The 12,693-nt window shown below is 37.0% G+C and overlaps 1 protein-coding gene across 7 annotated transcripts in view; it reads right to left on the bottom strand.

The window, feature by feature from the left end:
- The window catches only part of kst (spectrin beta chain, non-erythrocytic 5 kst), a 621,462-nt gene that overhangs the window by 138,607 nt on the left and 470,162 nt on the right, over window positions 1-12,693 (bottom strand). For all 7 annotated transcript variants that reach the window (XM_067143517.2, XM_067143512.2, XM_067143511.2 and 4 more), the window contains exons 16-21: window positions 12,197-12,425; window positions 11,576-11,676; window positions 8,289-8,438; window positions 4,585-4,775; window positions 2,381-2,572; window positions 2,216-2,297 (exon numbers count right to left, since the gene is read on the bottom strand). In XM_067143517.2, coding sequence (XP_066999618.1) covers window positions 2,216-2,297; window positions 2,381-2,572; window positions 4,585-4,775; window positions 8,289-8,438; window positions 11,576-11,676; window positions 12,197-12,425 — 945 coding nt within the window. The remainder of the gene's footprint in view (window positions 1-2,215; window positions 2,298-2,380; window positions 2,573-4,584; window positions 4,776-8,288; window positions 8,439-11,575; window positions 11,677-12,196; window positions 12,426-12,693) is intronic.

Genomic DNA, 12,693 nt, shown 5'->3' with positions numbered 1-12,693 from the left:
TGATGATTTTACCACCACCTTTCTTTCCCACTTAAACAACACAACATGAATCCAATACAGTGTATGAAATGTAAGGGGATATATGGAAGGCGATCCTCTTTTTCTAAACTTGTTTTATATGAACTTTTAAGCAAAAGAAAAAAGAAGGAAAAGTTATTTAAATTAACTGTATACTTAGTATCAACTAATATTTATACAGGGTGGTCAGAAAACACGTGAACCAGGTATGTGAATGGTGGTGGGTTGGTCATGTTGATAAATAATTTGAAAGAAATAATTTGATATTTCACACCGTTTTCATTTTATCAGCTGCTGAAGTTAGACAATCAGATCGCTTTGCGGATGAGTTCAAATAAGCTTTGCACGGCGGTGTTGATAAATCTGCACGCGACTTACACACGGCTTGAAAGCCATGTCGAAACACACAGTTGGTTTCAGCCAGCATCACCGTAGCTTTGGCGCGATCCTGTCTGCTCGGAGGTCTGTATTCAAACCTCTCCCCTGGCAAAGTTTCATTCTTCAATTGGTGCTCTCATGCTGGTCTCAAGCCACATAAAGATTTAGCAACACAGCCTTGTAAAGCCCATTTGAATTCACCTGTGAAGTGATCTGATTGGCTGATAAAATAAGTGATTTCGTCCTGTTTTTCTAATTGTATCAAACTGCAATATTTTTAGACTAAGAGGTCCGCAACGTCAGTATTAAGCACTTATTGTTTGTTTCAAGCTGTATCATTTCTTTTTATTTCTTTTCTTAGGTTTAACACACTTTCTGGATTTAATTATGTATAATATTAATCTTCTTTTCACTGAATTTGTCTCAAGTTATTTATTGCTCCATGGAAATGTTGTATATTGTATTGTTTTCATTTCAGTCATGTCTCTCTTCTTTTTCATTAGTTCCTTATTATGCTTTTAGCACAAATTTAGCTTGTATTATGTAAATAACTTTAACCCCACTTATTTCACTGAAGATGGCTCAAATGAGTCGAAACACATTCGAATTTTATTACTCCATCTAATGAAGGAATTATGTTATGTATTTAAAGGAGGATACAATTAATTTTTTTTCATTTGTAAAGCACATTTTTCCTTACCGTGAAATGTTATTTGTCATCCCTTGTGAAGCAAACATGATTTCCAACTCTGATAAGAGCCATCGCCACAGTTGCGTGATTACGGAAAAAGTGAGCCTATTTGTGCTTGTATTCCATTCAGAAGTTAGAAATGTATTCTGTGTCGAGTGGTACAGTGAAGTTTTTTGCGTGATACGGTAGCCTATATCTGAATAAGGAATATAATAGTGTGAAATTGAGTATCATGGTGCATATTTGTCTCGTGATAGCCCAGGGATGGATACGGAAAAAGTGAAATTCCTTTCTAATAAAGAAAATATTAAAATCTTTCAGAAAGTGGATTGGCATCCGCATCTTTAAGAGTGCAGAGGTCGCGAATGTTGAACTTGCACCTTTGAGTTTCGACTATCGATTCGACTTGGTCAAAGTTTTTCAAAATAGCGGCCAAAGTCATACTGTCGCAGTCGCACATGGCCGAGTATAACCTCTAATTCATTGTCTAAGAGTGTGTCCAGAAAATAATGTTTATAAAATAAATGGCTCCTACTAACATTTGTTTTAGAAAGAGTGTGATCTGCAATAATACTTGGATAATTTTATTGGCCCCCGGGCATATGTTTTCATACCGTTCAGTGCATTTGTTATTTTATGAGCCCCAGCAGAAAAGGTTTTCACATTTGTTCTCTCATGTTTTTCACACTTTTTAATACTTTCCTTTCATCTTGAGAAATGGTAGATATATATATATATATATATTTCACTGTACCCGCGGATACAAGGCGTAAAATGCCTTCATATATACCAATATAAATTTACTCATATTTCAGGTTCCCTATTGGAATCGACATCCATATCAAATGCCTTCATGTCGGAAAAAATCGTATCTAGTGTTTCCATATTCCTGTTGGGTAGTTTTTATTCGTATATTCAGTACGGCAGTAAGTTTTCTCGCTTAACATGTTCATTTTTGTTGTCCCCTGCAGAAACGTCTTAACAAGGTTTTACTGTAATTTATTATTTAAAATTTAAGGATATACTTAATAGATTAGAGCTATTCTAACAGACTGCACTGTGTATGGGTTTGATTAGAAATCAAACTTGAGTAACCCAATGTGATAAATGCAGAAGAATAAAACAAACCTTCACTCTTTCCCACAAATCTTGGATTTCCTTCTGTCTGGCATTAACATTTGACCTTTCATTTGGATAGGATGACTTGACACTGAAAAGCAGAATTTAGCACATTACACATTTTGAAATACAAAGTTCTGCTACAGTAAATCTAAATACAAGTACAATACTTACGAGTTAGCTAGCAAGTTGACACGATTCACCTTCTCCTCCACAGGAGCCAATTCTCTCTCGAGCTGCTGGTGTCGTCGCTGCAGGGCTTGGACAGTTTTCAGATCAGGACCCAATTCAGCAGTATCCAGCTGAGTCATCTTCTCCTGCATCCAATCACGAGCTTCATCACAAGTTCTATTGAACAACTCTACACTGAAATGAAAGAAAAGTATGGTGAATGAATGAATGAATGAATGAATGAATGAATGAATAATCACAGTCTAAAATAAATGCAGACACTGGACCATGTTACAGCACACAGATATGACAAAACTTAAATATATCTAAAATAAGGTTCCTAGAAGGGAAGGTGTGGCATTCCAACTGATGAGCCCACTACTACACTGGGGCAAAACGCTAGTAATTTCATTATTGAAAAAGCCTAAAGAGCTTGGATTCTTTTAACAAATACAGTTTCCAAAATAGAAAGAAAGCTGTTACCAAACACTGAGAGAAAATGAAAAAATAGATTATATAATTGTTCTTGTATAATGTCTGCTTATACATGGCCCACAGACCGGTATAAGGACTTTTGACAAGGAGATGATGATGATGATGATGATGATGATTGATTTCCAACTTTGTAAGTAATAGCTTTCTCCTACATCCTCAACTCAATGTCTGCCAAATATAAAACTCAATCTTTCTCCAATATCTTCAACCTGAAGGCTGGTTGGATCCCCATCTTTAGCACACACCATTATTTCATGCATATTAGAACAGATAAGAATATCTTATTTGAAGACTCCAGGTTGTATGTACATTAGAAAACAAACTCAAGTCAACTGATATGACTAATATTTTAAATGACAGGGTTTTACCATACAACTTTCTCACCTGTTTGTTCCGTCCCATTACTTAAGTAGGCCAAAGAGTGACTTGATTGGCCTGGGAGGGCAAAGACACAAATATTTCTGATATCATGTCTGCACAAGTTAATGCTATATATTCTCAAACCACTGTGATCATGATGTTGATGTTTTACAAGACCGAGGATCGAAGTTGTCAGTCCCTGATAAATAGGTGTACTGAGCTAAGCCGAAAATTCAAATATTTTCTAACTACCTTTGAGTTTAAAATAAATTCAAAGGTCAATTGACATTTCAGTGTGTCTAATGTTTTGAGTGAAAATTATGACATCCATCCAGTCCTAAGCTGCTATTCACATCAATTTGCTTTGACATAGATAAAACTAAATGTCAATGCCCTTTTTCATATTTTGTATAATTTTTTCCACACAGTGTAGCCCAAAAAGAATATAAGTATAATTTCAGACCGTGAAAGCTTCATTGTCCGCCTCTGTAGTGTAGTGGTTAGTGTGATTAGCTGCCACCACCGGAGGTCCGGGTTCAATTCCCAGCTCTGTGACAAAATTTGAAAAGTGGTACGACGGCTGGAACGGGGTCCATTCAGCCTCATGACAACTGAGTAGAGGTGGGCGATTCCCACCTCAGCCATCCTGGAAGTGATTTTCCATGGTTTCCCACTTCTCCAGGCAAATGCCGGGATGGTACCTAACTGAAGGCCATGGCCACTTCCTTCCCTCTTTCTTGTCTATCCCTTTCAATCTTCCCATCCCCCCGGCAAGGCCCCTGTTCAGCATAGCAGGTGAGGCCGCCTGGGTGAGGTACTGGTCATCCTCCCTGGTTGTATCCCCTGACCCAGAGTTGGGAGTTCCAGGACACTACCCCTGAGGCGGTAGAGGTAGGATCCCTCACTGAGACCAAGGGGAAAACCGACCCTGGACGGTAAACAGATTAAGAAGAAGAAATAAGCTTCATTAAAAAGATCACATATATTTCCCCATTATTTAATTAATTCTCTGTTCAGAGTGCAACTTCCTTGTTCCCAGAAATTACAACCAGATGTATGAATATTGTATATTACTTTCCCAAATCTCTGCTGAGTTTTATTTCTAAGTATACTCTCTGGTATAACTGATGAACAAACAAGTGGTGAATCAGGTCAAATGAGAAATACAGAAAAAGAATTAGTGACACACAACAGAATACACACACTTGGCAAGCTGGTGTGGGAAGAGGGAGCAACAAAATGAAGAGAGGATGACAAACATGAAAAAACTGAAGGATGAGGAGAACCTCCCTACTTCCACGTACATCTTAGAAAATCATTTAAAATAACGTAATTGTTAACTAAATATCTACCTGGATGCTCCCTCAAGACTACGTTCCTTCTGAGCCTTTAACCTATTAAGATGATCCCACAATTGATGAATATGTTTTTGTCGAGCTCGAACTTTGTCCAGTTGACTGTGACCTTGCCGCACGAATTCTTCAACAGCTGCATCAAGTGCTTCAATACGTTTGCTGCTAGCCGACAAATCAGTCAAAAATTTCTGAAACAAGGTATGAATAAAGATGCTAGAGCTGGAAAATTAAGCACAATTTTAACAAGAGTAGACAGCAACAGAGATGAAATGATAAGAGACTATAGTTTACCCGACTGTCACTATATATAATCTTTAATTTACTACTTTATGCTGCCTCGTATGCCACTTCAATAGTAGTAGTAGTAGTAGTAGTAGTAGTAGTAGTAGTCGTCTTAGTAGTAGTGGCAAAATTAGGAGAGTAAAGTCCCCTCTTACATTTCACCATACAATATGAAATTTACTACAAATGCAAACCTATTAACACCTTGAGTGCCACGTGAGACCAACGTTGACTCAAAGAGCTTAATGCCACTCGGGCCGAGTGAGTCCGCTGTGGACTCGCGCGCAGTCTTCAAGTCTCAGGCCCCGTGGTGCCATAGTGTCATCACACTTGACATGTAAACGTATGTTAAATGAAAGTAGGTGACCAGTACGTCATGAATCTATTCTTGGCCTATCCATTTGCGAGTCCGATGTGGCACCACGTAGCCTGTACGTCATTGTAATATATCACCCACAACAAATAAATTATGACATTATTTATTGTTTTCTGATCGTGTCATGTGTACAAATAACAAAATATTGTACTGTATAGTGTACTCATTGTTCATTATCTCATATCAGGGTCTAGGCCTGTAGACAAATTGAAAACATAGGACAAACAAAATACAAGAACAATCTAGAAAAAGTATTTGTAACTTTGTCTCATTCGCAATCACATCACAAAATTGGTACACTTTTGCATATGAATTCAAAGTATAACAAATGAGACTTTCTGAAGAAATATGATTCAAACTGTGTTTTACAATCACAATCACACTACAAATCTGTGTACTTTGAAGAAACAGTCCAAACAGAAGAAATTTTCACAGGTTGGTCATTTGAACTTAGACTGTAGAGTCTTCCTCATGGCATATGGCCTTCTTGATTTCTGATGGATCTCTTCATAACATTTACTGCATCTCTGTCTTCCCTGCCGGCCTACATCCTCCAGTCGGTGGGGTAATACCTGTTTCTTTGGTGCTTGTGGGGGAATGTGAAAATTTTTGATACCAGGTACCTGTTAACTGTTCAACAATGTCCTCTTTGAACTGGGTAACAGATATACTCTCATTCCCAAGTTGATTGGAAATATAGATGGCATTTACTATACTTGTGCCGATCAATATCTCTATAGCTATTTTTTGTACCATTTTACTCCGTCTCGGGGGAGTACTATAGCTCTTTTTATGATCTGATAAATCAATGTAGGGTTTGTATTTGTTATACTCTATAACACTCCGTGGTTTTTGCTCTTCACCATCCCTCCTCTGAATAGTGACCAACTCACCAGTGTGTTTAGTTGTCAAAATTAAGACGTCTCTTTTATCGTGCCATTTCTGAACAACCACATCAGTGTTTACTTTCCCGGGCTCTTGTCTTTCCTCTTGCTAACTTCCTTTTAGTAACATCGGTTGGATTATACTTCCGATTAGATTTCAGTGCCCGAAAGATAAGAGTTTTATTCTTTAGTAATTCATGAGCTAATGAGACAGACGTATACCAGTGTGTCAGGAAGGTGAGAACTGTGCTAGGATACGTGGTGACACATTAGTCTCACGCGGCCTATACAGCTGGAAGGTAGTGTCAGTGGCCGCGTGAGAGCAATGTGTCACCACAATTTCAACACAATGTTATGACTACAATTTTGACCCAAGGTGACTAAAAGGTACATTTCTGTCATAAGGTGCACCATTTTATACTCTATAGTAAAAAAAGAAATAATGGCCTGGATGGAATTTTTTTTACTGCATACGTGCACTTAAGGTGTTAACTAAGAGCAAACCAAAACAAAAAGGAAGATTATCATGTTGTACTACAATACTCAATAAATCAGTAACATTTATAAGCTTAAGGAGAGAGAGAGAGAGAGAGAGAGAGAGAGAGAGAGAGAGAGAGAGAGAGAGAGAGAGAGAGAGAGAGAGAGAGAGAGAGAGAGAGAGAGGGAGAGAGAGAGAGAGAGAGAGAGAGAGAGAGAGAGAGAGAGAGAGAGAGAGAGAGAGAGAGAGAGAGAGGAGAGAGAGAGAGAGAGAGAGAGAGAGAGAGAGAGAGAGAGAGAGAGAGAGAGAGAGAGAGAGAGAGAGAGAGAGAGAGGAGAGAGAGAGAGAGAGAGAGAGAGAGAGAGAGAGAGAGAGAGAGAGAGAGAGAGAGAGAGAGAGAGAGAGAGAGAGAGAGAGAGAGGTGAGAGAGAGAGAGAGAGAGAGAAGAGAGAGAGAGAGAGAGAGAGAGAGAGAGAGAGAGAGAGAGAGAGAGAGATGAGAGAGAGAGAAGAGAGAGAGAGAGAGAGGAGAGGAGAGAGATGAGAGAGAGAGAGAGAGAGAGAGAGAGAGAGAGAGAGAGAGAGAGAGAGAGAGAGAGAGAGAGAGAGAGAGAGGAGAGAGAGAGAGATATATATAATATATATATATATATATGCATCCATCTGTTCATTCATTCGTTCATTCCAGTAAGAGCTGGAATATGCTACTTTATATTCTCCAGGAAATGATCATGGCAAGCACTTTTGAAAATATTCAGGCATTTTGATGTTCCAATACCGTCTGGGAGAGAATTTGATAATTTAGAGCCAGCGACAATGAAAGACTGGCTATACAAAGCAGTTCTACATAAAGCAATAGATAGGGTAGCAGTTGAAACGAGAACGTGTATTACGATTATGATATGATGAAAGTACAGTAGATGAAACCTGGATGCCAAGTAACCTGATGTTGAAGTGGTTAACCGTTTATATACTTGGGTAACAACTCCCTTCTAATTTTAATCATCCTAGCATCTTATAAGTAGGCATTACATACACACCATATCGTAGATTATAAATAAATCTGACACTTGCACTTTCTGCTTGTTGGAGCTTCAGACATTGTTTTTTTGTTACATAGGCAAGTACAAAGTCACACTAGTTAAGTGACCAGAAATTAATGTCTGGACAAACTTTGTTTTTAATTTAAAAGGAAATTCTTTAGCTGCTTCATGGAATGCAGAGATGCTACACCTTTTTACATGTAGTTGTGTATTTGGTCCAAATCCACTATGTCAATAACCAAGGTTCTTTACATTTGATGAAGTGGGTATAATGATATTATTTAGTGTTATGTAGAGAAATACAATAGCGTATCATTTAAATGTCATTATACATTATTCAAAATAGAAACAGCGGATGTAGTTTAAGAAAGCAAAGTCTAAAAACAATAAAATAGTATTTTCTATTGTTAATGTTAAAAACGTGGTGCGTGAATAAAGATATAAATTAAACAAGCATAAATGGTCAAGTGAGAGAGAGATCAAGAGGAGTGAGAGTGCGCACGCAGAAACTATGTCTGATCTTATTCTCAACAGAGCTTAGGCAGCTGGTATTATCACATAAATACAAATTTCTGGTTGTGTCTAGTGTGACAAGGATGGAGGAATCTTCAAACAATTTTTTATCAGTAGTTCACTCACCTCATACTTTCTCTTAGCAGCTTCCACATTTTCAGTTGAATCATCTGCCCGAAGCATGCGTTCCTTGTCTTTGATCCACTTCTCAAAGTCATCACACTCACGATAGAAACCATACAATCGAATGGAATCTTCCAGGAGTGCATGTCTTCTCTAATGAATTAGAGAGAAAAAATAGATTAAAATAGAAGAGAAAATACACAGTACATTGCATATACTACTCCCCTCCCACAAAATGAAAAAGTACAGAAAATAAATTATGCACCACTATTTTTTTCAGGACTCACAAATTTCAATGTTCTATCCAGAATTCTTTCTTTCAAAGGAAATTTATTACACCTACCTCATATTTTGGTCCAACTGCCAAATTTTACCCAGAGTGAATTTTTTATATGCTTCAGTCTTTTAAAGATTAGCTTTTGTAGGCTATTTATTAGCAAGTTTTCTGCTTTCCCATTAAAGTAAGGTTTTAAAAAATTAGACTGAAGAAGCATATGTTAAAACAGCAATTAAAACATTTGACAGGGTTCAAATAAAAAGTTTCACTACTCTCAGATGTCTGCCTACGTAACATAACGGTTAGCACTATTAGCTGCCGTCCTCAGGGGACCCGGGTTCAATTCCCAGTAAGGAAATGGCGAAAGAAGAGCAAGAGATGAGATCCATCCATCCGTCCGTCCCAGTAAGAGCTGGAAAATGCTACTTTATATTCTCAATGAAATGACCATGGCAAGCACTTTTGAAAACATTCAGGGATTTTGATTTTCTGATACCTTCTGGGAGACAATTTCATAATTTAGAGCCAGTGACAGTGAACGTGAAAGGAAGTTGATATATTTCGTAAGATGACAATAACAATCATCGCATGACCTTAACTACCAAGTGCAGCAAGCATTTTACTATAAAGCCATTTACATTGTCAATTTCAATACTCTGTTTTACTGTACCAGATGGAAGAGCAAACTGGATCTCTGATGGGTGATATATGGCCGAGTTTCCCTTAATTTTGTCAGGTAAACGTCTGAAGTGTCAGCAGAGACTTACATGCCGACATCGTAAACATGGAGTGTCCACTGGACTTTTTTCTGCCCTCGAATAAATCTGCTGAAGGGCAACATTAATATTGATCCACAGAAGGAGCTGCTCTGTCTGTGAAAAGTTAATCTTGTACAAATACTAATACTAATGGGAAAGCAGAAAACTTGCTAATAAATAGCCTACAAAAGCTAATCTTTAAAAGACTGAAGCATATAAAAAATTCACTCTGGGTAAAATTTGGCAGTTGGACCAAAATATGAGGTAGGTGTAATAAATTTCCTTTGAAAGAAAGTATTATTTGTGTACTGAGTAAAAACTCATGAACATTTGTGCTGACATTCTTAAAAACAAAGCATGTATTAGTTACACTAGACCAGTAGGCGCAAATAGTCTAATTAATCAGGACTGGTATAAGGAAATCTCAAAAATCCTTTACGAACAGGAAGGAGGAAATGACCTGAAATGAGGAAAAACAGCTCATGGATTCTTGACTAAGACGATTCATCATCAGTATGGAACAGGCTGTCTTCCCGCATCGCGCGCACTTGTTTCTCTCCCTAGCCGCCTTCTGCATAACGTCATATGATTATGAAGACAGCACTCGCCAGTCCTGCTGACACGTATTACCACCACAGTCTAAAATGGTCATAACTTCTGAACCATTCATGGAAATAATGCCCTGACAAGGTTATTGTAATCCTTATAAAATAGTGGAGGAGGTCAAACAATTTATTTCGATGAGGAATTAGAGGACAACATTGAAATATTTATTTATTTAATTTTAAAGAGTTATATTTTTTTACTGCGGACTATAGCATAAAATTGCTTCATTTCCTATCGCTGATGGTTCACGCAGTGTAAATCAAAAAAGCAAGTGACTGACCAACCAACATTTTTATCATTTTCTATGTATTTACTGTATATTGGATCACGGAAACTGTATTATTTCACGAGCCTCGAAATATATTCAGAAATATAAGTTATTAGCACATAATACTGTTAATGTTATTGGATTTTACGTCCCACTAACTACCTTCACTACCGAAATGAGACATTATTATGTGTTAATAACTAATATTTCTGAATATATTTTGAAGCTTGTGAAATAACACAGTATCCGTGATCCGATATACAGCAAATACAAAGAAAGAGACAAAAATGTCGTGTGAGAAGAGACCTGTTACTGGATCTCGGTTATTTCAAAAGGGGGTCTCACACATCCCAGTCATGAGTGGTAAAAAAACATAACCCAGTTTGAAATTACATTTGGTGTGTTTCACGGTAAGATGCAAATGCAGATGCAAAAACGTAATGAAAACTCTTATTTCTATTATTAAGTCAAAATTTCCAGTATTCCATAAAATAATTTGTCTCTACGTAAGGACCAGCACATTTATTACGATATGGCATTTAAATGCAAAGAGTAAATGAGAAAATATGCCAATAAGAAGGCTAAGCTTTGGGCTGGTTTATCAACTAATCAAGTCTGACACATACGTTTCAATACTTTAATATAATTCCATAAAGATGTCGATATGATGCATATTTTCCTATGCTATTTGATCTAAATATTTACTTCATCAGGAAATTAATTATTTTAAGTTGCATGTCAATATTTTATTTCTTATCATATTATATGTCATGTATTTGATAGTTTATGTTCTACCTGCTCAGCATGTGACAAAATTTAATGCATTTTCACATTTTTAAATCTATTGGATGTACCGTTACTTATCAAATCAGACTAAACCAGACTATTATTTGATGAAAGATTGGGAAGATGTTTCACTGACAGGCTCGCTGTACTGCGATTGTGTACCTTAGTCGCTATCGTTCATATCTCATGACGTCATAGCGCTCCAGCCAGAGTAGCCTACCTAGTAGTGTAGCAAGTATGGAATTCACAAGCTGTCCAAACATTTTTGGCAAAGCACAATATCCCAGAGTTGAAATGTCCACCGTAGTCCCATGTGACTTCTATTTCCAAAGGTTAAGTCTTTGCTAAAAAGGAACCTGGCTCAAACCTGCAGATGATGCGAATACAATGGAGCTCGCAAACATCCTTTCACATTAAAATCTTGCCGCACTGCTTGCAACAATAGAAAATTTGCAAAATTGATTATTTCTACCTATACCTCATTTTTGTCTTATATCCAATTTGTCTAGTGCAAACTGAAATTTGAACCAAGGTTACAATGCAATTGTCTTGAGATGCATGGACCATTGTTTTCAATGCCACCAGCAATATCTACCTGGGCCAGATCCAGAAGTTGATTGTAAGTTGCATTGATCTTCTTCTGCCGCTTCTCAACATTATCATTGTCTTCATCTGCCTTGCGCTTCAAAGGTTTAACTGGAAAGCAATAAAAATAATCCAATCTTAGTTTTCCTGAAATTGAACATAGATTTGCTGTAATTTCCACTTTCATAGCCATTCCAGATATTTCACTTCAAATTATCAGAACCTTTCAAGGAAATTCATCTAAAAAAAGACTGTATGAACCTTAGAATAGCATGGAGAACAATGATCAGAAATCCAGAATTCATCATCATCATCATCATCATCATCATCATCATCATCATCATCATCAAAATATTCTTAATCTTAGTAAGTGATATTCACTAAGCAAGTTTGCAAGTCAAAATATTAAAGCAAAAGTCACACCTCAGATTTGGAATATTCTTAAATATATGTAAATTACTAAAAAATTGCAAGAACCAACATCTGGCTATTCTAGGAATATTTAGCAACATAAACTTAACACAGCTTAATCCTGAACAGACTCCGTTCCAAATTCTTGGTCTCCATAGCAATCAACCTCGCGAGTTTACAGTAAATGCACAAGACCCTAGAGTTAATTTAGATCACTCACCAGGAGAAGTTTTCGGAGTTCTCATTCGTCGTGTTGGTACCACCTGTTTCACCATTCGAGTTTTCCTGACACGCCTCATTTCTCGTATCTTTTCTGGACGGCGCACTTGTACTTGCACCACTTTAGGTTCAATCTCTCTAACATAATTGGCTGGAACAAAACCATCGGAACCATCTGCCTTCCGAACATTCCACCAATCTGGATTTGTCTTGCTTAGAAGAAACATAACCTGAGAAGAAAAAAAATAAAAATCTCTACAATAAAATTATCAAAATAAAACATTTCATAATTTATAAGAATGGCCATATTTAAATCATACTTCAGCTCTGTAAATTTTAAGTAAATATGTGCAATTTTAGACTAGGATACTAAAGAACGTGAAAGCATTAAAAAGTCCCTCAATTTCCAGTTTTAATTTTATTAGCTTTTAAGGCTTAATTTGAAAAACTTCTCACACAGTGTTTTATATATGATGATTGAACTATATTAATGTTGTG

The sequence above is a fragment of the Anabrus simplex genome, chromosome 3 (assembly GCF_040414725.1).
Source record: "Anabrus simplex isolate iqAnaSimp1 chromosome 3, ASM4041472v1, whole genome shotgun sequence".
NCBI lineage: Eukaryota > Metazoa > Arthropoda > Insecta > Orthoptera > Tettigoniidae > Anabrus > Anabrus simplex.
Note: the sequence above shows the minus strand (reverse complement) of the source record. Positions and strands in the feature narration are given on the sequence as shown.